Here is a 25,498-nt window from a genome sequence, read left to right as displayed (position 1 = left end):
TGTTAAACAATGTGGTTCATTCCTCTACGGGTGAAATACCATTCATCTTATGGCATGGGAGGAAACCAAATCTTAGTTACTTACACACATTTGGAGCCCCAGCTTGGGTACATATTCCATCTAGTTTAAGGAGAAAGGATCAACAGAGAGCCAGAAAAATGTTTTTCGTTGGCTATGAATCAAATCATAGATCTTTTAGATTTTGGGCACAGGGAACTACTAGTGTTTACTGTAGTGCAAGTGCTAAATTTCTAGAGCACGAAGGAGCAGAATGCTTGGAAGGAGGCAATGAGTAAGGAAATTAATTCTTTAACTAAGTTAGGTGTTTACGAAACTGTGAAATTGCCACCTGGTGAAAAATTAATAGGTTGTAGATGGGTTTACAAAATTAAGAAAAGCATAGATGGGACAGTAGCCCATAAAGCTTGCCTTGTAGCTCAAGGTTTTTTTCAGACCGAAAAAGATTTTGATGAGGTTTTTGCCCCTAGTTTACGTTCTAGTACTCTAAGAACAATGCTAGTGTGGGCGGCTAAGTATAAATATAGTATTAACCATATAGATGTAGAGACAGCATACTTGCATGCTCCATTGAGACACACCATCTATATGAGGAAGCCTTTAGGAGTTGAAACACAAAACCACACTGATTGTTGGAAGTTAAATAAAAGCCTTTATGGTTTGAGACAATCAGGGTTTGAGTGGAACCAATGTATAGTTAAAGAGCTAAATAAGATCGGTTTTCATGAAGGTGTAGCGGATAAGTGTCTCTTTAAAAGAGAGAATAATAATGGGTTAGTATCATTTTTGTTATTGTTTACAGATGATATAGCCATAATAACTAAAACTGGCAAGGAAGCCATAGATATTGTATGTCAGAAGACAATATTGCTGATAATTTTACCAAAGCGCAAGGTGCTATCAAACATAAAACGTGTTGTGAAAGCTATGAATTAAGAAGGATATGTTAGGATATGGTTTGAGCCTAACAAATTGTCCAGGCAATATATGTGTTCTGTGACTTTAATATGAATATGTATTGTGTGACTTTAAAGTTACTGCTGATTCATTGTAATGCTGAGTCATGCTGTAATTAGATAATCACTGGTTGTAAACGTATTTAAGACAGGTACCGTAACGTATTCAGTTGATGATCAGCTACCATTGTGTGAGGAGTTGCTATCATTGTGCTATCATCGTTGGATGGATCTGCTAGCATCATGGTTTGTTACCAGAGTGAACGTTATTCTAACCAACTACTGTTTGTATGGTAAGAAGATTTTTGTATCACTGGAGTGATTTAACTGGGAAAGACTTGGATTGATTTAAAGACTACGAGATTGTTTTTTCACTATAAAGTAAACTTTTGAAAAACCAGTTTGCACATCTCTTATTCATTGCTCTCAGCAACGTTTCTCTGTGCTCTACACTCTGCTGGTTGGTAACACAACAACAATATCGTTAACATTTTGTAATCTAGGTAATCTATTTTATCTAGGTGAAATTCACATTTGGAGAGTTTGACAAACAACTTAGCTGCCCTTAGTTTCTTCAAAACCTCCCGCATCAATTTAACATATTGGGTCTTAGATTCAGTATCAATCAATATATCAAGATAAAACTCCCTTATACAGGTGCTCATACAGCACCTCATTAATCAGCTGCATGAAAACGGCAGGAGCCCCTTGAAGCCCGAATGGCAAAACCTTGAACTGAAAACATCCCAACGGACAATTAAATGCTGTTTTCCATTCATCCACTCCCAGATCCAGATCCGGTAATAAGCCTCCCTTAAGTCTAGTTTGTAAAAAATTGTCGCCTTCTCCAGCTGGGCCAGCATGTCCTTCATTAGGGGTAGGGAATAGAGATTTTCTTTGCAAATAGCGTTTAAATTTCTATAATCTACACATAACTATCCACACATAAGGGTCTTCTCAGGGTGCTGTCGGTCAAACAATGTCGACTGGCGGCCCCCAGGGGGAGAGCCTTCTCTGTGGGGGCACCTGCCATCTGGAATGGGCTCCCCCCAGAGATACGGAGGATCCCAGATTTGCGCACTTTCCACCGTGCCCTCAAAACATTCTTATTCCAGCAAGCTGGTCTGGTCTAACCTCCCTTTTAATTGCTTTTAAATTTGTTTTATAAATTAGGGTGTCGAGCCCTGGCCGGGACTCGCCATCTCCGGGGACGCTGGGGAGTCTGGGGCCGGACGGAGCGCCAACTAACCACCCGTGACGGCAGGATCGGCTCCGCGCAGCAGCTGAACAACCGAGGCAATGCGGCCGGCCGAGAACTACTGGTGCTGTCCTGTGACATCGCGGCTGTGGCGTCGGAGCGTCACGGCGCTCAACAGCTGATGTGGGAGGGGGGAAATTTTGAAATTGCATTGCCGGATGGTGGTTTGGGAGCCAGGAAGAGTATAAATAGCGCTGCGCGGCGGTTGCATGCAGCGCTAACTTTAACCCTGTGTTCCGGTTCGTCCTGTTCTTTTTGTTGTGTTGCTGCTAACTCCGAATAAAAAATTATTGATTGGCATTGCTTCTGGTGATTTTTGCAGACACGGTCTGGATGACAGACGAAGCTGAGATGGGGTGTTTTAAATTTGTTCTGGGCCAAAGTATTTAATGTATTTTTAAATGGTTTTTTAACGTTTGTACTATGTGTATTTTATCCTTTGGCTGTTCACCGCTCTGAATCCTTTGGGAGTAGGGTGGTCTATAAACTAACTAACTAAATAAATAAATAAATAACTGTAGCGAGCTGTCCTTCTCCTGGAACAGAACTGGGGCAGCCACCTTGGGTCTTGCTGGTTTGATGAACCCACAGTTGAGGTTTTTGTCTATAAACTGCTGCAGTTCATTCAGTTCCTGGGTGTCAGGATGGGGTAGAGGGTTGTCCCCAAACCGTGAACCAGCTCATGAGCAAACACACTAGGACTGAAATAAAACTAGCAGAGGAATCCTGTATAAAAATATACTTTACTTCAAAATGTTTAAAAAACACTATATCTTTAAAAAGGCACATTAATAACAAAGTCTTATCTTGGTTAAATGAAGCCAGGCCATCTCCCTAAATTCCTCTCCACAATACCGAAACAGTCCATAAGAAAAAACTAACATGACATTAAACAGCTTCAGTGTCGATACATCATCGAGGTAGAAGGGCAGCAGCGTAGGCTTCACAGCTAAAAGTCACCTGTGAAAAACAATTCAATCAGCAAACGTGGCTTGAAGCTCCTGGGAGGGAAACTGTCCAGCAGCAACAGTTCAGATGTTGGCTTGCGTGCTTCAACTCAGCAAAAGGCAAGCCGAAATGGGAGACTTCAAAAGGCTCCCAGCTATCTCAATTCACAGTTGCAGCTAGCTCCATGGGAGTATCTTTACACAGCTCTTCAACTCCTTTTCTGCTGCTATCTCTGCTGCAGCCGTCAGGACTCCTTATCTGAGTTCTCCTCCCTTCTGCAGCTCTGCTCTGGGCTCTGCGTCCAGGTGCTTCAGCACTGGCTCTGCATCTAGGCCTAAACAGCATCTAGGCCCAAATAGCAAGCAGAAAGGTCCGTGCTTATATGAGGAGTTAACCTGCAATTAACTAGGACGGGAAGGCTTGCAGTTAATTGCAAACAGGAGATGGCTTGATTGGATCCATACTGTTTGTGACTGATCAAGTAGCCACAGGAATCCTGAAAACACTTGTGACACTGGGGAGTCATAGCGTAAAGTTTTGGCTTAGATAGTTTGGCCCCTGGTAAAATCTTGATGGTAGTCTGTAGACCTATGGGGGGGGGGAGTTCATCTGAGGCTGCTTCGCTGAAAACATCCATTAAATCTCGGTATTTCCTGAGGATGCCCAGTAGCGGTCCATTCACCACAGTCAAAGCTACCTCCTCAGTCTGCAGTATGCCAGTCTGGTGGGGTTTCTCACTCTGGATTAGTTCATTATTAGGAAATTGGAGGGTCCCCTCCATCCAGTCCACCCTTGGGTTCCACTTCTTTAACCAGGTCAGTCCATCCCTGGTGTCACAATGAAAGCAATGGTTTCTGAGTGATTTGTCATTGTTAGTTTGAGTGGTTCAGTGGCAAACATGGCCTGGGCGCCACCTGCAATGGATCCATCAAGTTGGCAGAATGAGACTGGGTTTTTAATGGTCTTACTTGAATGCCCAGTTCCCTGACCAGAGTTGGGCTTATTAGGCTTCTCATGCACTCCGAATCAAGCAATGCTTTAAGTCACACTTTTCTCCATTAATGGAATTAACAGTTCTAGAGGGGTTGTAAGGGGTTCGACAAACCCACTTACCAAAGGATCTTTGTAGTCGCTCTCTGATTGATCTGGTTCTATCACCGGAGGGGTCAAGTTCCTCGCACCGTAATTAATTCTGGCAGGAACTCAATGACTTCATGGGTCTTTAGGGCGGTGTCTCTGGAATGCGGTAGTGGCTTTGAGGGTTTCCCTATGACCTGCTTCTCTCCCTTCCGAGTGGGCATCCTCACATGGCACTCGGCTGCGGGGTGGCCTTCCTTCAAGCAATTGAAGCAGGTGGCTGAACACGGCGGGGCAGAGCGAGGTTTGGTTCCCTCCCTTCTCCCTTCTGGTTGGAATCTCTTCCAGGAGCAGCTTGCGCGGTACTGGTTTCGAGTTTGGTCAATTTCAGCTTCCTCAGTCAAGACACACCAGAAGGACTGGGGCTCCATAGGCAAAGCAGGCATTGTACAGGTCATTGTTTAAACCATCTTTGAACGAACTCACGAGTATTTCCTATGGCCAATCTACATGGCAAGTCAGGTCACAAAATTCTTCAATGTACTCAGTGACCCATCTGACGTGCCTTATGTGGTCTCTAGCCTTGCAATTGGCTAGGGGGCCCTCAAATCTCCATCTCAGGGCTGTTGTGAAGCGGTTGAAGTTGTGAAGCTCTGGTGCATCTGCATTATGGAGGCTCACCATCCAACATGCAGCTGATCTTTCTAGAGCCATGAGACAACCCTGACTTTGGCATCTTCTACAGGGAGGTCCCTCCCATACCCCTGCATGTAGGTCAATAAGTGTGCAAGGAAAAATCCCAGTTGCTGGGGATTCCTATCAAATTTGATGCCAAGAGGGGGCGCCTTCCATTCTAAGAGTGGAAGCTTTTTCCCATTGAGTCACAGGCCTTGCTTTGCATAGAGATGTCTCCTGGGCAGATCTTCCATGGTGGCAATGGGTTCACGAGTAGCCCCTGCGATTTCAGTAGATGCCCCTGGGGTTGGGGATCCCCTTTGTTCATCAGTAGCCTCCTTTTGCACTCCTATCTTGCCCATAGTGCAAGCCGGGGTGCCCTGGATCCTCATGCCATGGGTGGCCTCTCTCATGAGGTTCATGGCTTCCCTCAGGAGTTGGTTGGACCGGTCTGGAGCTTCTTCCAGTTCGCCATTGTTGTAGAGGTATTCCATCTCCTGCTTCCAGCCGGGTCGGCAGCTCCCACTGGTGAAGGTAATATCCTTGGTCCTGCCGCCCCAGCCTTCCTTCTTCCCAATGCCGATGGATCAACTCGGCTTGGCAGTGGTGCTTGAGGCAATATTCAGCTCAATCCAGGCATTGAGGGCCTCCTCTGCTTGGGTCTTGTGGGGGGGGGGTTCTCCCCCAGCAGCCTCTTCGTGGTCACTGCCCTGGGCAGACATGGTGTGCACAGTCCCTACGGTAGGATTGTTACCTCTCCTGGTTGACCAGTTTGCAGTTCCTGTCTTATGTAAGGTCTTGCTTCTCTAATCTTCCCAAGAAAGCAGGACTCTTGAAACTGAAGTTGTTCCAGAAGGAGCTTTTATTGAAAGGCTTTTGATAGCAAGAGGTCTAAGCAGAAACTAAATTTTCCCACTTAAAAAAAGCAATTTAAAGCTGTGCAAACAAAACCCCTCCCACAGTACAGCAATGCAGGAAACAGAAACTTCATTTAGAGATCTCTCCAAGCAGGAAATAGAAACCAAAACTTCATATAGAGATCCCTCCAATCGTCCCCCCTTTCACCAGAATGCCAGTGTCCCAATAGAAATATATGGGATCTGACACTTTGTTTCAAAACTTTAAGAAGCATTCAGAAGGAAAATACTTCCAAAGTTATCAGACAGATGTATGTTAGTATCTGCACTACTCAACTTTTATATCAACAATATGGTGAAAGTCTTAGATTCCCGCATTATCCATGTTCCCCAAATTTATGGATGTCTGATCCCCCTACATTCGATAAAGCTGGAAATGCTATGGTCATTTCTTATTGTCAGATTGGACTCAAAAGAGCATTGACTGCTATTGCACATTTTTGTGATCTTCAGAAAGTAAATCTTAACTACCAGAAGTCCAAAATAATGTATGACAAAACAGCATTGATGATGGCAGGTGGGATGAGCACAGAGCAAATTTCCTCCTCTGAATATTTTGGGAACAATATTTTATACTTCAGAATCTTGGAAGAATCGGAGATAAGTGATGTAATTCTCTTTATTCCAAATGCTATTATTCTCTTCTTCCCTTTCTTCCTCCCACCCACCAGGATTTAGTTGTAGTGCTTAATCAGCTCTCAAATTCATATAATGGCAATTTAAGTACATTAGACAGATGTAATTCAAAACAAATAATAAATGTCATCAAAGATAATATTCTTTTCTTGATAAATTCTTCAAAATTATTATACCACATGGAATTGTTTTGTCACATTTACAATCCATTAACTGTTTTTCTTGTCAGAAAATTACATGATCTAATCTAGCATTTTGGGGTTTCATTGGTATCTCAGGACACAAAAATCTCTGCTAGAAGCAACTAAGTACAGGTGAAACTCAAAAAATTAGACTATCGTGCAAAAGTTCATTTATTTCAGTAATGCAACTTAAAAAGTGAAACTAATATATGAGATAGACTCATTACATGCAAAGCGTGATAGTTCAAGCCTTGATTTGTCATACTTTTGATGATTATGGCTTACAGCTCATGAAAACCCCAAATTCACAATCTCAGAAAATTAGAATATTGTGAAAAGGTTCAATATTCTAAGCTCAAAGTGTCCCACTCTAATCACCTAATTAAGCCATAACACTTGCAAAGGGTTCCTGAGCCTTTAAATGGTCTCTCAGTCTGGTTCAGTAGGAATCACAATCATGGGAAAGACTGCTGACCTGACAGTTGTGCAGAAAACCATCATTGACACCCTCCATAAGGAGGGAAAGCCTAAAAAGGTAATTGCAAAAGAAGGTGGGTGTTCCCAAAGTGCTGTATCAAAGCACATTAAGAGAAAGTTATGTGGAAGGGAAAAGTGTGGAAGAAAAAGGTGCACAAGCAGCAGGGATGACCGCAGCCTGGAGAGGATTGTCAGGAAAAGGCCATTCAAAAGTGTTGGGGACTTTCACAAGGAGTGGACAGAGGCTGGAGTCAGTGCATCAAGAGCCACCATACACAGACGGATCCTGGACATGGGCTTCAAATGTCGTATTCTTAGTCAAACCGCTCCTGAACAACAATCAATGTCAGAAGCGTCTTACCTCGGCTAAAGAAAAAAAGAACTGGTCTGTTGCTCCGTGGTCCAAAGTCCTCTTTTCTGATGAGAGCAACTTTTGCATCTCATTTGGAAACCAAGGACCCAGAGTCTGGAGGAAGAATGGAGAGGAACACACTGCAAGATGCTTGAAGTCCAGTGTGAAGTTTCCACAGTCTGTGTTGATTTGGGGAGACATGTCATCTGCTGGTGTTGGTCCACTGTGCTTCATTAAGTCCACGGTCAACGCAGCCGTCTACCAGGAGATTTTGGAGCACTTTATGCTTCCTTCCGCAGACGAGCTTTATGGGGATGCTGACTTCATTTTCCAGCAGAACTTGGAACCTGCCCACACTGCCGAAAGTACCAAAACCTGGTTCAATGACCATGGGATTACTGTGCTTGATTGGCCAGCAAACTCGCCTGACCTGAACCCCATAGAGAATCTATGGGGCACTGCCAAAAGAAAGATGAGAGACATGAAACCGAACAATTCAGAAGAGCTGAAGGCCGCTATTGAAGGACCCTGGTCTTCCATAACACCTCAGCAGTGAAATAAATGAACTTTTGCACGATATTCTAATTTTTCAAGTTTCACCTGTATATGCCACATATTAAGAAGCAATTTGATAAAATTAATCAACTATTCTGCAAATAAATATAATATAATATGATGCAGATACTATGTATCAGACAACACTGGAGTACTAATTCAGTCCAGTTATCTATCTATAGTAACACCCCACCTCCGACAAAATCTCCAGGGTTGAATAAATTCATAAAAACCTATAGTTCTGCAAAAGTATCTCTGAAGATTAGTATCTTAGAACATCCTCTTAATTGTCCTGGCCCATGACTATGTTGTTTACAAATATTCTCCATACTGATGCCTCCCTCAGAAGTCAATTGGCTGGATGCTGGCTAATAGATTATGCAATTTTTTAAAAATATATTTTTTATTTTTATTATAAGACAATATGACAAACACCAAACCCAAAACATTATCTATCTATCTATCTATCTATCTATCTATCTATCTATCTATCTATCTATCTATCTATATCTATGTAGGTCTTTGGTTATTCGGGTTTTCTCCCGTGTAAAATTGGAAGTGTTTTAGCGACATTTCGATGAAGTCTCATTCGTCATCTTCAGGCTGGTGTTTTTGGCTTCATGCTTCATTGCTCCTAGAATAGCGGTTCTCAACCTAGGGGTCGCGACCCCTTTGGGGGTCGAATGGCCATTTCACAAGGGTCGCCAAAGCCCTCTCTCCCCCCCCACACCTTCACTCACCCTCACTCTCTGCTCTGTTGGATCACCGGCCGTTCGCTTACCCCGCCCACTCCCAATCTATTGCTGCCTCCTGAGTCCCAGCAGATGGCTAGAGGAAAAAAAAACTGTTTAAATTCTTGCCGCGGGGCTTTGTTAAATTGCTGGCTCGCCCAGCCCCTCTGCACAACTATTTATTGCCAATAAATAGTGGTGGGCGAGGGGCGGGCGAGCCAGCAATTTAACAAATGGTTCGGTGCTTTTTTGTAATTTTATTGGCCCGCAGAGCTTCAGCATAGGCAAATTAGCCCTTGATTAGATCGGCTCCTGACCCTCAGCTGATTTGCTCTCAGCTGTTTTGCTCAGGGCTTGCTGCTTGCTGGAGCAGATTTTTTTCCCCTAGCTATGCTGAAAAACGAAACTGAAACTGCTTTGCTGTTGCTGCAACATTTGAAAATTAGGCAGGCAGATTTCTTTTCTTTTTCCTCACCAAAAAAGGTAGGTGCAAACAATGGGAAATTTAGGGAAAAAGAGGAGAGTTCAAGATTTTAAAACACAAAAGAAAAAAAGCTCTATTTAACTAGGGAATTGTAATAATTGAGATACTATTAATTGTATATTGTGTTGAAAGCAGAAATGGTTAAGTTGTGATTTGGAGGAATATATGGGGAAAATTATTTGGTTTATTATTATTGGTAAATATAATTAATTGATTTGTAAGAAATTGGATTGCATGGAAATAATTGGAATATTCATGTTCATATTAATTAATATACAAAAAAGGTAGTTATATAACTAATTGATTTATATTAAAATGTTGAATTTATATTAAACAACTGTAATATTACATAATTAACCAATATGAGGATGGATATAAAAATAGATGACAATGGGAAGGGGTATAATATAGAATAGAAGGGAAAAATTGAATTTGATTAAGATTAGAGATGAGGATGAAGGGTAATATTGGTTTTTTACAAAAATAGATGAGGAATAAATATGGCAAAAGGAAATATAGAAATTGTAAATTTAATTGAAATGACTAAACACTGTTTAAATTTGTGAACCGGCCAAATACTCTGTTCAAAAAAAATACATTGTATGTTTGTATGTGTGTTTCTAATTATTGTTATTTATTCATATTTGTTCTCTTTTATTCTTTAAAGTTTAACAATTCATTCTTTATCTTAATATCTTTATATTTGTTTGGGGTTGGCTTTCTTCCCTTTCATCTTTTTTATTGTACAGCAATCTTTCTCCTCAAACCTACCACCTCTCTCTTTTCTTTCCTTCTTACTTTCTCTTCCTCCCCTTCTTCTTCTCCTCCCTACTTCCTCTTCCTTTCTCCTTCTCCTCCACTCTTCCTCCCTCTCTTACCCTCCCTCCTACTCTAATTTCCCTTCCCTTCCTTCATCCCTCTCTATTGCTGTATCCTTTTATGCATATGGACTACTCAGAGGGCTGAAAAAATTATTTCTGACTGGTCCTCACACTTTTGACCAGTCTTCGAACTTACGACTGTCCTCACATTTTACGTTTTTGCCCTATCTTGTCACCATGGTGAAGAGAAGCAGTTGTGAAATGAGTGACGCGGTTGTTAAGAATGCTACAATGGGCATAAATGATGACCAGTCATAAGTGCGAAGACTGGTCAAAAGTGCGAGGACCTGTCAGAAATCACTTTTTTCAGCCCTCTGGGTAGTCCTTTTGTGCATATGGACTACTTAGAGGGCTGAAAAAGTTATTTTTGACTGGTCCTCGCACTTTTGACCAGTCCTCGAACTTATGACTGTCCTCACATTTTACGTTTTTGCCCTATCTTGTCACCATGGTGGAGAGAAGCAGTTGTGAAATGAGTGACACGATTGTTAAGAATGCTACAATGGGCATAAATGATGACCAGTCATAAGTGCGAAGACCGGTCAAAAGTGTGAGGACCTGTCAGAAATTACTTTTTTCAGACCTCTGGGTAGTCCCTATACACATAGCCACGGCCACCCGGTCACATGACCAGCTAGCCACGCCCACCCAGTCACATGACCCCCAAGCCACGCCCACAAAATAAGCCACGCCCACAGAACCAGTAGTAAAAAAATTTAGAACCCACCCCTGGTTGGGGGTCACCACAACATGAGGAACTGTATTAAAAGGTCGCGGCATTAGGAAGGTTGAGAATCACTGTCCTAGAAGCACGAAGCCGAAAACACCAGCCTGAGGATGATGAATGAGACTTCGTCGAAACGTTGCCAAGACACCTCCAATTTTACGCGGGAGAAAACCCGAATAACCAAAGACCTACATACAAACACCCGCGAAAACCTCAGAAAACATACACACACACACACATACACACAGAGAGACTACACACACACACACACACACACTCTTTTTACAGCTATTTCGTGATGGTCATCTTCTGATATTTACATTCTCCCCCGATTCCCTTTATACTATTTCGTTTTCTTCTTGCCCCTTTCCCTTTTAATTACATTATACTTCTTAACAGTCATAATGGTTTTATACATTCTATACATTATCATATTTGTTCTTTCCATTTTCAAATTCACCCCTATTTTTATTATCCATTATTTCTAGTCTCTAGCCACTTATATCATTTGTTCCAGATTATATAATGTTTTGTGTCTTCCTTTTCTTTGAGCTCTTTCGTTAATTTGTCCATCTAGGCACATTCTAGGATTTTTTTTTATCAATTCTTCTTCTGTTGGTGTTTTCCCTTTTCCAATTTTGTGCATATGATATGCAGGCAGCTCTTATAATATGTAAAATCAAATATTTTATTTCTTTGGTGTATTTTTCTGTAAATATTCCTAATAAGAATGATTTTTCATCCATAGGCTACTCTATTATTTTTTCTAACCATTTCTTAATCTTAGCCCAGATTTTTTTTGCAACCAGACACGTCCACCAAAGATGGTAATATGTTTCGTAGCTCTTATTACATTTCCAATATACTGGAGATTTATTCGGAAACATATTCACAAAGCTAGCTGGAGGTAGATGCCATCTATAGAACATCTTCAACTGGTTTTCCTTGTATGCCGCGGGCATGGTTAATTTTGTATTTATTTGCCACATTGTTTCCCATCTCTTCAATTCTATTGTATGATTAAAATTTTTTGCCCATTTGATCATTGTATCTTTAACTATTTCCTCTTCCATCTTGTATCACTGTAAAATTTGTATATCCTACTAATCAATTTCTCCTATGTCCCTTGTATAATTTTATCCCATTCATGTTGCTCGTTCTGTACTTTGTATAATTTTGTATCTTCTTTATATTTCGACTGAATTTGCATGTATGTCTACCAATCAATTGCTCTATTTAGATCATGTTCCAATTCCTGTTTTGTTTTCAAATTTTCTTGTTCTTTTAGTATATCTCTATATCTTACTATCTTATTCCATTTGGTTGTTTTAATACTTCTATAAGTGAGATCCAAATTGGTATTTTTGTGTAGTGCTGGTTTTTTTATTTTTAACCAAATTAGTAGCAATGCATTCCTTAGTATATGTCTTCTAAAATAGTCGTGTGTTTTATATTTTTCGTTCCAAAGGAATGCATGCCATCCCGCTTGTAAATCATTTGTTAAAGTTCTTTTATCCTTTAACTCAATCCACTCTTTTAGCCAAGTTATGCAAGAGGCTTAATAATATATTTCCCATTCTGGGAGTGCTACTCCTCCTTTATCTTTTGTATCTCATAGAAATTTAAGTCTAATTCTCGGTCTTTTTCCCTGCCATATAAATTTGGTAACTATTTTATTTAAGGCTTCAAAAAAGTTTTTCTCTAATTTTACTGGTATAACTTGGAATAGAAATAGTATTTTGGGCAAAATATTCATTTTAATCATGGCGATCCTCCCCATTAGTGAGATCTGTAAATTTTTCCAATTTTCTAAATCTTTTTTGATTTGCTGTAGCAATTTATCATAATTGTCCTCCTTAATTGAGGAACATCTTGCAGTAAGCCAAATCCCTAAATATTTTATTTTCTTGGTTATTTGTATTTTTGTACTGCATTCCAATTCTTTCTCTTCTTTCTTTGTAAGATTTTTGGTTAATAATTTAGATTTATTTTTGTTGATTTAAATCCCGCTACCTCACCAAATTCTTCTATTTTTTTAAATCAGTTTTGGTCCTGATTCTAATGGTTCCTCCACTATAAACACCAGATCATCGGCAAAACCCTGGACCTTATATTCTTCTTTCTTTATTTTTAATCCTTTTATTTCTTGATCCTCTCTTGACTTTCTTCAGCTTCTATTCATATTAACTTTAGAAACGCTTCTGAAGATTATGCAATTTAATCAGCATTCTTGAAGTGAAAGATTGTGGAAGTCTCCTTCTATGTTCTGGGATGCAATGAGTTACAATCACGTCATGGAGATATTCTGTAAAAAAACAAGTTAGCAAGAAACAACAATTCCAGAGAAAAACGTGAGCATATTGTTGGTTAAAAACATGGAGGTAGCCTTATTTGTCTTTCCATGTAATTAACTGAATTACAGATTATTTGTCTTTCCATGTAATTAACTGAAAAATTGGTATATATTCAGCTCCACAAAACAAAAACAGTTTTTCCAGAAATCCATGGCTGAGTTTTATTTATGCTGAGGGCAGACTGAGAACTGAACTAATAAAATCAGTCAATCAGGAATTAGAAATAAACAACCCACCAATCAATTCTTTCTAGCATTAGGAGACTGAGAAAATAATCTGCTTTCCTATATGGGATATAGCTGAGTGTATAGTTGCATAAATTAGTATCTGGCCTGTAAAATATCATTTGCAGCATTGCTCTGCTACTGCAAGCTGATTGTTCTGTGATGGCCTAATGGTGAAATTTTGGTACTTCATGGCCTCTTTTCTGCTCAATTTTTAGACAATTCAACTTTTATTTCTTTAATTCAGAATATAAGAGCAGACTTATTCACAGTTGTCTTGTTTTTTACCAATAACAAAGAAACATTAGAAATGATAACAAAAAACGAGAACCTGATGAAAAGAATACAATTTCAGGCATAAGCACAAGTTCAGTTTTATTCATAGCAATGTTGATGGGAATGTTGGCATAAATTCTCTCCAAGGAGAATGCTCCAAGTAGAATATAGGATTCAAAACACATATTTTTTTTAATAAAGTAAGTACACACAATATAATTTTGTTTTTGATTATATATAAATTTGGCAAGTATTGTTCAAATGTTTTATACAAATCCAAGTTCATTGCAAATTTATAATACTCTGCACATTTCTACAACATAATCCTGACCACAGCATTTTCGGTATTTATGGCATCTGCCATTTTGCAAACAAAATAATCAATCACAGCCTGGACTAAAAAAATGCCCACTGCTTTCAGTTAGTGATATATAATTATACAACAGGACATAAAGAGCAAGTAGCTTTGTTAAGTGTGTGGACATTTCAAATGAGATATTAAATTGTGGGTATTAAGAGATTACAAATGTCTGCAATATGATCTGTGAATTTTAAAGAAAATCAGTCACTTGATTTAAGATGCTGGTGTTGATAAAGATAATGGTGAATCACAACTACAACAGTGTAGAAGCTGCAAGTGGTAATAATCATTTTTATTGAGATATCCTGTTGATTCAAAGATCTGAAGTGAGTGGTGGGTGACAAGTCTCACTTTCTCATTTACCGTAGCTTTATCTGTTCTCTACTTCTTTCCCTCTTGTTAAAGCACCTGCAATGCTGGATCTAGTTTGGTGATTGTGCTGTTAGATCACATTGTCTTTTTCATTTGGAACTGTGTTCCAGCATTTTAAAAATAAGAAATTTCCTTTGGTAACACTTTTTATGTTGAAAAATTCTTTTGATCTTGCCCAGTGGTAAATGTTAATGGAAATGGTGTTTTTCATTAGCAATTGAGAAAAATGACAAGCAGAAAGCAAAAGGAGAACTAGCTCTTTTAGAGTCCCATCATAACCATAAATCCAATATGCATTATGTGTTCTCTTCCTGTTTTTTTCTTTCTTTTTACTTAAAAAATCCTTTCCAGTTGTTAACTGTAACTGTAACTGTAACTGTAATACTAAGGAGTGACAATTGATTTAGTTGCAGTCATATACAAAATCATAGTTGCTTGGCTCCTTTGGAATAGGAGGCGGAGCATCAGGGATCTGTATGTTCTCCAGATCCAGAAGACGCAGCTTTATCTCCATACTGAGCAGAGTATCCAAGTCGTTACGTGTTAGTTCACTCATCATATCTTTTCCAAGTAGGGCATTTAGACCATCTGTCCATACACAGTACTATTGTGGGAGGGGAGAAGAGGGAGGGTTGACTTTTATAAATGCATCCAAAATACCATGCCATTTCAGTAATTATATTTTAGGCAAAATATTTTTACAATATCAAAACTTTTAAATTATAACCTAGGTAACCTAGGATTTGGTTACCTAGGTAATGTAGGATGAAAATAAAACATACTATTTTGTTTGAGTATGACATTATACAGCAAAGTTATTTTTTAGATGTTTTCAGTATAAAATTAACCTATTGGGAAGAGAGAAGCAGCAGCAAAAGTGATTTGTGCTTACAATGTCTATAATATTTATTGACAACAAAATAAAACACAAAATTAACACAATTAATTAAGATGAAAGGAAAATATATTATTCTAAAATATTTTAAAAGGGTTAGAGTTAATATCATGGCATACTGTGTAGACTATAGAGCCATGATGACGAACATATGGTGGGACTGGAAGTTGGCAAATGGGCCATTTTCGGCCTCCAGAGGGCCTCCGGGGGTGGGGGGAGAAGGCTGTTTTTGCCCTCTCCAGACTCTTAGAAAAGCTCTGGAGGCTGGGGAGAGCAAAAAATGGGCCTAATGTGCCATTGTGTGCCAGGAGCGGGGGGTCGCACATGCATGCGTGGGGGCAGAGCGCATAAAATTATGGATGTGGGCACACACGCGTGTGAGCCCCCCTGCCCGATCCTGACACATGATGGCAAAAAGATGAGCCATCACTGCCTTAGAGCAATAGTGGCTATGGTCATGGAAGTAAAATCAAATTTATTTGATAAATCTTGAGATAAAACAAATCAGAACAGAAATAAATACTAATTTATTCATTTAGTAAATAAATTAGTATTTACTAAATAAATACTGTTATTTAGTAAAGAATGGGAATAATTTCTGGTGAGCATCTGCATAGAGAGGGAAATTCAGAATAACATCTTTCATCAATTCAATTATTTTTCCACTGAATTGACACAGTCTCTGTTTGAAGGGGATTTTTTCAGTAACAGCTATTGGGAGGACATTGACTCTAGCTAAGGATAAAGCACTTTGGAATTTATGGATCATTAATAGTACAGTAAAAAAAAATCTGTTTCATTGTTTTTTTTTTTAATTAAAAAGAAAAGCCATTACTGAAGCCAACAGCTCCAGAGAAACAAGGTTAGAAAAATTGTTTGAAATCATCAGCAATTCAGTTAATTAATTTAATTAATATTGCTTAACACATTGTAAGCCGCCCTGAGTCTCCAGAGAAGGGCAGCATATAAATCAAATTAAAAAAAAAAAAATTCAAGGAGATTTCATAAACAACAATCAAGATGATTTAAAAAGCCATTAAATGCAACCGTGAAGAAAAGTATTTAAATAAGGCAACCTAAAAATAAAGATTTCAGTTACATCGGCCTATGTCCTAGTTTGTAAGTAGAAATTATAATCATCTATGAAAGAAATGAATTAAGATTAAAATCAGGTAGGCCTCAAATTGAATTGCCATATATTAACAGTGCAGCTAGAAAGATTTCGCAAGGATAAAGCAATATTTGTAATCAGCTGCGTTGGCATAGGTTGGTCATGTGTTTGCTAAGTAGATAGTCTCAGAAGCTATTTTGAACCAAGGAAATCAAGAAACATTCGGAAACAAGCGAAGTAAAAATAGCATTTGGTAAGAGATTTTACACGTTCATGTGAGTATGCGTTAAACTAATGGTCAGTATTGGGAACATGGAACTGATTCAGCAAGAAATACATCTGCTGAGGACTGTTAGAAATAAGGTATAAAAGAAAAAGGAAGGAGAATAATATAACAATTACAAGATGAAAATGGCATAATACAATGTAGGCGAGAAGAAAAAAAGGAAATAATACAAAACTTCTTTGCAAGCTTTACAAGCAGGAAGATATAGCAGACAGGAAAGTTAAACAATACATAGAAGCGGCTAAAATGAATAAAATTTCTGAAGAACAAAAAGAAATGCTGAATAGGCCAATAATAACAAATGAATTTGCAACAGCCTTGAAAAAACAAAAGAACAATAAATCACCAGGCCCGTATGGGATCCCGATTGAGTTATATAAAAACACCCAAGATGTACTACAATGGATAATGTTGGAGATTTATAACGAGGCAATAGAAGTAGCAATAATTCCGGCAACCTGGACAGAGGCAATTATTATCCTTATACCCAAAGAAAGCACCGATATGCAACGAATCCAAAATTATAGGCCAATTTCCTTGCTGAACACAGATTATAAAACATTTGCAACAATAATAGCGGAGAGATTAAAAAAATTGTTGAATAATTATATACTTTCAGACCAAAACGGTTTTCTGACAGGGCAGCAAATTAAAAATAACTTGAGAATAGTAATGAACATTCTTGAATATTATGACAGTCATCTGGAAAAGCAAGCTGCACTGGTTTTCCTTGATGCCCAAAAGGCTTTTGACAATTTGAATTGGAATTTTATTACTATACAACTAAATTATATGGAATTGCAGGAAAGATTTGAAAGAGTGGTTGGAAAAATATACCCCAAACAAACAGCCAGAGTAGTTATGAATGAGGGGTTGACAGAAAAAATATAAGAAGGAAGAATATAAGACTCAAACGTTTGTCAACGACATGGTATTTATGTTGGAAGATCCATTAGGGTTCTAAATTGATACAAAAGATAGAAGAATTTGGAGAGGTAGTGGGACTCAAAATTAATAAGGATAAATCTAAATTAATTACAAAAAATCTCACAAAGGGTCAGGAAATGGAATTAGAGGATAAAATAAAAATGAAGACAACTAAGAAAATAAAATATATGGAATTTGGCTTACAGCGAAATGTTCCTCTATTAAGGACAACTATGATAAATTGATATATCAAATAAAAAAAGACTTAGGAAATTGGGAAAAGTTACAAATTTCATTTCTAGGGAGGACTGCGACAGTGAAAATGAATATATTGCCAAGAATTTTATTTCTATTCCAAGTGATACCATTAAAACTAGGGAAAGCATTCTTTCAAGAATTAAATAAATTAATTTCTAAATTTATATGGCAAGGGAAAAAGTCCAGGATTAAATTAAAACTTTTGCAAGACACAAAAGATAGAGGGGGATTGGTGTTACCAGAATGGGAAATTTATCACCAAGTGGCGAGTCTAGCCTGGTTAAAAGATTTGGAGAAATGGAAAATATTATGGGAAATAAATATTAAATTGACTTTATCAACGGCATTCAAGGAAAACCAATTGAAAATGTTCTACAGATGGCATTTTACACCAGTATGACTTGCTAAAATGTGACCTAATAACTCTCCAAATTGTTGGAAATGCAAAAAAGTCCCCGGACCATATTACCATCTATGGTGGACATGCCCTAAGGAGAAAAAATATTGGATTAAAATTAGAAACTGGATAGAAGAGATAATTGGCAACATTGTGGACTTGAAACCAGAGACGTTTTTACTAGGGATATTAAACAGAACCTACAGTAAAGATATTCAATATTTGATCTTGCATATAATTACAGCTGCAAGGATAGTCTACGCATAGTCCTGGAAAAATGAACATGTACCAACAGAGGAAGAAATAATTAAGAAAATCCTGGACTGTGTGGAGATGGATAAATTAACGAAAGAAATAAAAGAAAAGGAAGATACAGAATACTACTAAATATGGACTAAGTGGTACGATTGGCTCGAGATTAGAGAAAGTAAAGGTGAATAAATGATGGAGAGAAGAATATGACAAATGTGTAAAACATTGTAAATGAATAAAATTAGAAATAAAGGGACGATAAAGATAATGATAATAAAGGATGGGAAAAATGGGGAATCTATAAAGTAGAAAGTAAGAGGGACCAAACTCAGTGGTGGGATTCTGCCGGTTCTAGGGGGTTCAGCCGAACCCTTTGTTAAATTGCTGGCTCGCCCCGCCCCTTGCCCCGCCCCTCCGCACCACTATTTATTGCCAATAAATAGTGGTGGGCGAGGGGCGGGCGAGCCAGCAATTTAACAAAGGGTTCGGTGGTTTTTTGTAATTTTATTGGCCCGCGGAGCTTCAGCATAGGCTAATTAGCCCTTGCTTAGATCGGCTCCCGACTCACAGCTGATTTGCTCTCAGCTGTTTTGCTCATGGCTCTGCTGCTTGCTTGCAAAGAGGGCAGATTTTTTTTCCCCTAGCTATGCTGCAAAACAAAACAGAAAGTAAACCAGGCTGTTGGCTTTGCTGTTGTTGCAACGTGGCAAAATGAGGCAGAGAGAGATTTCTTTTTCTTTTTCCTCACCAAAAAAGGTAGGTGCAAACAATGGGAAATTTAGGGAAAAAGAGGAGAGTTCAAGATTTTAAAACACAAAAGAAAAAAAGCTCTATTTAACTAGGGAATTGTAATAATTGAGATACTATTAATTGTATATTGTGTTGAAAGCAGAAATGGTTAAGTTGTGATTTGGAGGAATATATGGGGAAAATTATTTGGTTTATTATTATTGGTAAATATAATTAATTGATTTGTAAGAAATTGGATTGCATGGAAATAATTGGATGAAGGGTAATATTGGTTTTTTACAAAAATAGATGAGGAATAAATATGGCAAAAAGGAAATATAGAAATTGTAAATTTAATTGAAATGACTAAACACTGTTTAAATTTGTGAACCGGCCAAATACTCTGTTCAAAGAAAATACATTGTATGTTTGTATGTGTGTTTCTAATTATTGTTATTTATTCATATTTGTTCTCTTTTATTCTTTAAAGTTTAACAATTCATTCTTTATCTTAATATCTTTATATTTGTTTGGGGTTGGCTTTCTTCCCTTTCATCTTTTGTGATTTTTGACTGGTCCTCGCACTTTTGACCAGTCTTCGAACGTACGACTGTCCTCACATTTTATGTTTTTGCCCTATCTTGTCACCATGGTGAAGAGAAGCAGTTGTGAAATGAGTGACACGGTTGTTAAGAATGCTACAATGGGCATAAATGATGACCAGTCATAAGTGCGAAGACTGGTCAAAAGTGCGAGGACCAGTCAGAAATCACTTTTTTCAGCCCTCTGGGTAGTCCTTTTGTGCATATGGACTACTCAGAGGGCTGAAAAAGTTATTTTTGACTGGTCCTCGCACTTTTGACCAGATCTCGAATTTACGACTATCCTCATATTTTACGTTTTTGCCCTATCTTGTCACCATGGTGAAAAGAAGCAGTTGTGAAATGAGTGACATGGCTGTTAAGAATGCTGCACGGGCATAAATGTGAGGATGGTCATAAGTGTGAGGACCAGTCAAAAGTACGAGGACCTGTCAGAAATTACTTTTTTCAGCCCTCTGAGTAGTCCCTATACACATAGCCACAGCCACCCGGTCACATGACCAGCTAGCCACGCCCACCCAGTCACATGACCCCCAAGCCACACCCACAAAATAAGCCACGTCCACAGAACCAGTAGAAAAAAAATTTAGAACCCACCCCTGGTTGGGGGTCACCACAACATGAGGAACTGTATTAAAGGGTCGCGGCATTAGGAAGGTTGAGAACCACTGTTCTAGAAGATGGGAAAGGTTTTCCCTCTTTTTGTGAAAGCAAAGAGTGCAGGATATATTTTAATCTCATTTCATCTTTTTTTACAATTATGGTTGGATGACTGTTGCACTATTTTGCCAACTTGAAAATAAGATATAAATTACTGTTGGTTTTCTTAAATTATCAGCATCACTGAAATTTTTAGTCATCTTGAATTAATTCCTAGTTTAGTTTAAGAAATTCTGCCTTTTTGCTTTAAAGTATCATTATGAATTTGCAATTTGTAGAATCTTAAAAAATGAAGCTGATCTACCTATCTGACCTCCTCCCCTTCCCAAGAAAGAATTTGGTAAAATGCTGTTTAAGTGGCCAGAAGGAATAATTATCTATTCGCCTTTTCAATTAAAAATATATATATATATAAATTTACCTCATGCTTGTCAGGAGCAATGAAATTTAGCTGTCCATTTGAATCAAACAGTATAGAGAAAGCAAGTTCAAGCACTTCCTGAAAAGACACAATAATAATAAAGTAAAAAAAGAGACTATAATTATATTTCCTAGTCTCAATTCACACCTATATATTTGTGTGTCTTGTGTGCATTTTTAAAAAAGATTAATATATGTGTTTTCAAAAGATAATGTCTAAATGGCAAATAGTTACTATAATTATACATTTGATGCTCAATATAACATTAAAAATCGATACAAGCTAACTACAATGAGTTATCTCCATAATATTAAAAAGGAATCTTTGAACATAGTAACAAAGTCACTGTGTCATTGCTTATAAATTTTAAAAGGAAAAGGAAACAAAGGAAAAAGGAAAACATTTCTAAAAACAATGTTTTCTGACTTACTACTTTGTTTTCCCAATAACTTGTAAATTTTAAAAATCCCGCTCTAAATGTTTATATTTGCCTTGCTGCATAATATGTGTGATATATATGGAAGCCATTCTTTCTTGAGTTTAGTCAAAATTCTGTTTTGTATATACAGTGTTATTTTTGCCAATTCTGCACATTCTCCAAGTTTAAATTCCCAATCAGATACAGTTAATAGCACATTTTCACATAATTTTGAGTCATGTGCTACTCTTGCCTTTTTTCTTCAAAAGTATTACAAAAGTAATACTGAAAGTATTACATATGAGGAACTGAATAAGTTCTGTGTTATTCCTATGTAGAAACTTTTTGCTATACAAGTAGAAATCTAACTGAAACATATTAAATTGCGAAACTCAAGTCATGCAGAGTAAAAAAAGAATAAAAATATGTTTTTGTGTATAAATTTCTGTGTGAGGAAATTCATGGCCTACAGATATAACTATACTTCAGGAAACACTTTTGTTTCCTCCATTACAATGTATTTTATGAACTTTTGATCTCTTTTTAAAATTTAAAACATTCTCAATTGAAAGAGAAAGCAATGAGAATAAGTAAGTGTACAATCTTCTTTTTCTTAGAGCTCTTTCACATATCCGGAAGAATTATATAGCATACCCCTTCTTAGAATTGCAACAAAAAAGATGATGGATATGAATTGCTATTGAAAACTCTATGCCTATATTATTATTTTTTAAAAAATGAACAAGAGACACAGCAAGTGCCATATTGTCATCATAGTACACAAAAGAGGAATTCAGAAACATGACTCTTCTACTTTCCCATCAATAGGAATTTTTTGATGTGTCTTACTTTCTAGCATGGTGTTCATCTGACTTATCTCTCTCTGTTTGCTATATGTACCATTTCATTTGTAAAACTCTTATTCCTTTATCTCCTACATTAGTCAAACAATCACCAGTGTCACATTGTATTTAGGTGTTAGGAACATTTCTATCCTAACTTTTAAGTTGAGGAGAATTCAGTCATTCAGTGATAATCCCCGGCCATCTTTATGGCCCCTGGAAAGTTTTGTTCTTTTTTTCCTGAATGTGCACAAGTTCATAAATTACTCTCTGTCCAACATTAGTTTTGAAGCTGAACGATGTTCTGAAGAAAGATGCATCTATCTTTACTAGGGACATTTCTTGAACAGCTTCTTGAGTGTTGTACTGTTCATCTAGTAATATAAGAAATTAATGCTCTGGCATGTTTCAATTATTTTTTTTTAAAAAGATTCAATATCTCTTTCCCTCAATGTTTTTTTTTTTTGCCAAAAAGATGTTGGGGAATAAGCAAAGTTAAATAAATTCTATAGTTAAAATTAAATCAATGCATCTTTGATTTAAATGACTATTTAAGAAATAGACTGCTAAAGTTTTTATTTTGTAGATTGTGTGTGTGTGTATTCTTTTTCCAAAAATCACATTACAAGGCTAGGCAATTAAAAAAAACTTTTAAAAAACATAAAAAGATGGAACAAGATGCAATTAAAAATAATTCTGAAGATTAGTACACAGATCAAGTGACTTAGGCAGTATTACAAATGATATACAATTTCCATCTATTTGTTGCTAATTTTTCCTGTTGAAAAAAGGGAAATTGGCCATTGGCAAATAGAAATACTTCATTTTCTGCTCATAGTAGTAGCATTTCTGCTATCGCCAAGGTCTTAATATGAAAATAGTTGCTAAGCATGAAGAACATATTAGTAAAATTATTTTTGGAAGCTCTGTTTAGCTGTAACCAGACAATCTATGACTCAATGGATCATCATTTCATATTTAATTAGCTAAACAGAGAAAAGAATGACCATAGGTGGGCAAAAAAGCAGTGGAGTGAGAATGATCTTCAACTGCCTTCTGGCTTCACCACTGAATTTTCTTGAGAGAAGCTGCAGCCAGTATTGCAAATATTCCTTCCTTCCTCAAATTCCTACCAGCTTCCCCATTTAATTTGGTTGTGGGAAGCTTTCAAGTCAGTGGAGAAGTTGGAAGAAAATTGCAAGTTCAAGGTGGTCCCTACCCAGTGGGAGAGGGAATGAGTATTTGTGCAGTGATGCAACATGGATCTGGACCAAGGGGTGCTTGAAGGAGTAGAGCAGGCTGGAAAGGATACACAGGGAAGTGTGAGAATGTCATATTATTTGGGAGAATGCATGGGATTATGAGAATTGCCACATGTGTCAGTAATGGCAGGCAGGAATGCAAGGTGGAAAGCTGCATGAGAGTGTGCAAGAGGTACTCATATTGGGAAGTGTGTATGGGGTGTGATGTAGATGGCAGGATGCATGAGGATGCACAAGAAGTGCTGTGGGCCAGTTTGGGTTAGAAAAAATGGGTGAGGGGCATGAGAGATGTCACCCGCTTGGGGAGAGCAAAGGGATATGACACAGGTTGAGGAGCAGGCATGGGATATGTATTAGTAGTATGTAGATAGAATGAATTAACTGTACTTTGGAGAAAGGAAAATAAGCTTATTACTTTAAGATGACAGGTTCTTTTATATCTGGGATTATGTATGACTTAAAATGGCCAAATGTATATTAGAGTCTCTAGGTCCAATCTCCTTTCAATAATTCAATTTTGACATCAATAGCACTTAAACACAGCCTCTCCACAATTTATATAATGATGAACTTCAGGGAATATTGTATTATTTTATTGTATTATTATTTTATTTTATTGTACTAGATATCAACTGCCAGAGCTTTGTATACAGGGGACTGAATGGGTTTTATGGAGAGGTTATTCCATTACTAAGTGTGGCTAACGGCTCTGAGCATTTAAGGTAGGTGAATGAACAAATTAGAAAAAGAACATTTAAAATGAACTGTACAAACTCTTTTTAGCAGAAGGAACAACAGACACTTTTGTCAAAATCCTACAGCTAAAGAGTTACTGGATATAACTTAAAATAATACCTTGTTTTGTTTAAGGGCTCCCTTCTCCTTCATGTGAGGACAGTCCTTCCCTGTAACAATTGCTTTTATATCTGCCACAGGCACTGTATCAGATAAGGGGAAAAAAAAGGAATATAAGAAGGAAAGCACTTTTTTTTTTTTGCTTTAATTTATATGCTGCCTTTCTCTGGAGACTCAGGGCGACTTACAATGCATTAAGCAATAGCCTTCATACTTTTGTATATTTATACAAAGTCAGCTTATTGCCCCCCACAATCTGGGTCTTCATTTTACCTACCTTTGAAAAGATGGAAGGCTGAGTCAACCTTGAGCCTGGTGAGATTTGAACTTGCAGTAATTGCAAGCAGCAGATGTTAATAACAGTGCTTTAGTCCACTGTACTACCAAGACTCTTACTTGGCATCAAAGAGGCAAAATGAAAGTAGTGTTAAAAATGACATCCCTAATACCAGGTGAAATCTCTGGTGTGTGAAAGAAATCAAAGAGGTAATCAGGAATTAATGGATTTTACTGTCAAATGTACTGATCAAACTATCAATATCCATTTTTGTTTTCCAGAATCTGTGGAAGTGAATCTGTTCAAGTTGACTCATTAATCAGCCTTGTTGATTTCTGTGGGGCTTATTCCCTAGTAAGTAGAATATTAACATAAATGTTGCTTCTTCTTTGTCCCTGAACTTAGTCCTTATACAATATATATTTATACATATTTGTGTTATTTGTATATTCTGGTTTATTTTTCCCCTTTACTGTAGTAATTGTAATAATAATAATAATAATAATAATAATAATAATAATAATAATAACAACAACAACTGTGTAATAATTTAACATACCGTATTTTCCGGTGTATAAGACGACTGGGCGTATAAGACAACCCCCTACTTTTCCTGTTAAAATATAGGGTTTGGGCTATACTCGCCGCATAAGACTACCCCTCTTCCAACGCACACCAAATAAAAATTTAAAAATATCAGATTTGATTTCAATATGGTATTTCGTACCAGGTTTTTTTCCTGTCACCCTGTCCTGTCACCCATGCAGCCTTGATGAGATCGGCACAGCTTCCCCTCAATGTTGTTGGCACTCCCGTAGCGTCATCGGTCAGCGCCGGCAACTCAG

General features: G+C 37.6%; 1 protein-coding gene and 1 long non-coding RNA gene across 7 annotated transcripts in view; one reads left to right on the top strand and one right to left on the bottom strand.

Annotated features, from left to right (window-relative positions):
• Positions 1-2,532, top strand: part of LOC148114195 (uncharacterized) — a 133,462-nt gene extending 130,930 nt beyond the window's left edge. The window contains exon 2 of the long non-coding RNA XR_015733914.1: positions 2,148-2,532. This is a non-coding gene — a long non-coding RNA (uncharacterized LOC148114195). The remainder of the gene's footprint in view (positions 1-2,147) is intronic.
• An 11,278-nt stretch (positions 2,533-13,810) lies between these two features.
• The window catches only part of ELMO1 (engulfment and cell motility 1), a 641,324-nt gene continuing 629,636 nt past the window's right edge, over positions 13,811-25,498 (bottom strand). For all 6 annotated transcript variants that reach the window (XM_087892439.1, XM_087892442.1, XM_087892440.1 and 3 more), the window contains 3 exons: positions 24,377-24,459; positions 21,000-21,077; positions 13,811-15,065 (listed from right to left, as the gene is read on the bottom strand). In XM_087892439.1, coding sequence (XP_087748565.1) covers positions 14,865-15,065; positions 21,000-21,077; positions 24,377-24,459 — 362 coding nt within the window. In that variant the 3' untranslated portion in view covers positions 13,811-14,864. The remainder of the gene's footprint in view (positions 15,066-20,999; positions 21,078-24,376; positions 24,460-25,498) is intronic.

Source organism: Pantherophis guttatus, chromosome 4 (genome assembly GCF_059756535.1).
Source record: "Pantherophis guttatus breed Tessera chromosome 4, ASM5975653v1, whole genome shotgun sequence".
Classification (NCBI taxonomy): domain Eukaryota; kingdom Metazoa; phylum Chordata; class Lepidosauria; order Squamata; family Colubridae; genus Pantherophis; species Pantherophis guttatus.
This window is presented reverse-complemented; position numbering and strand designations above follow the sequence as displayed.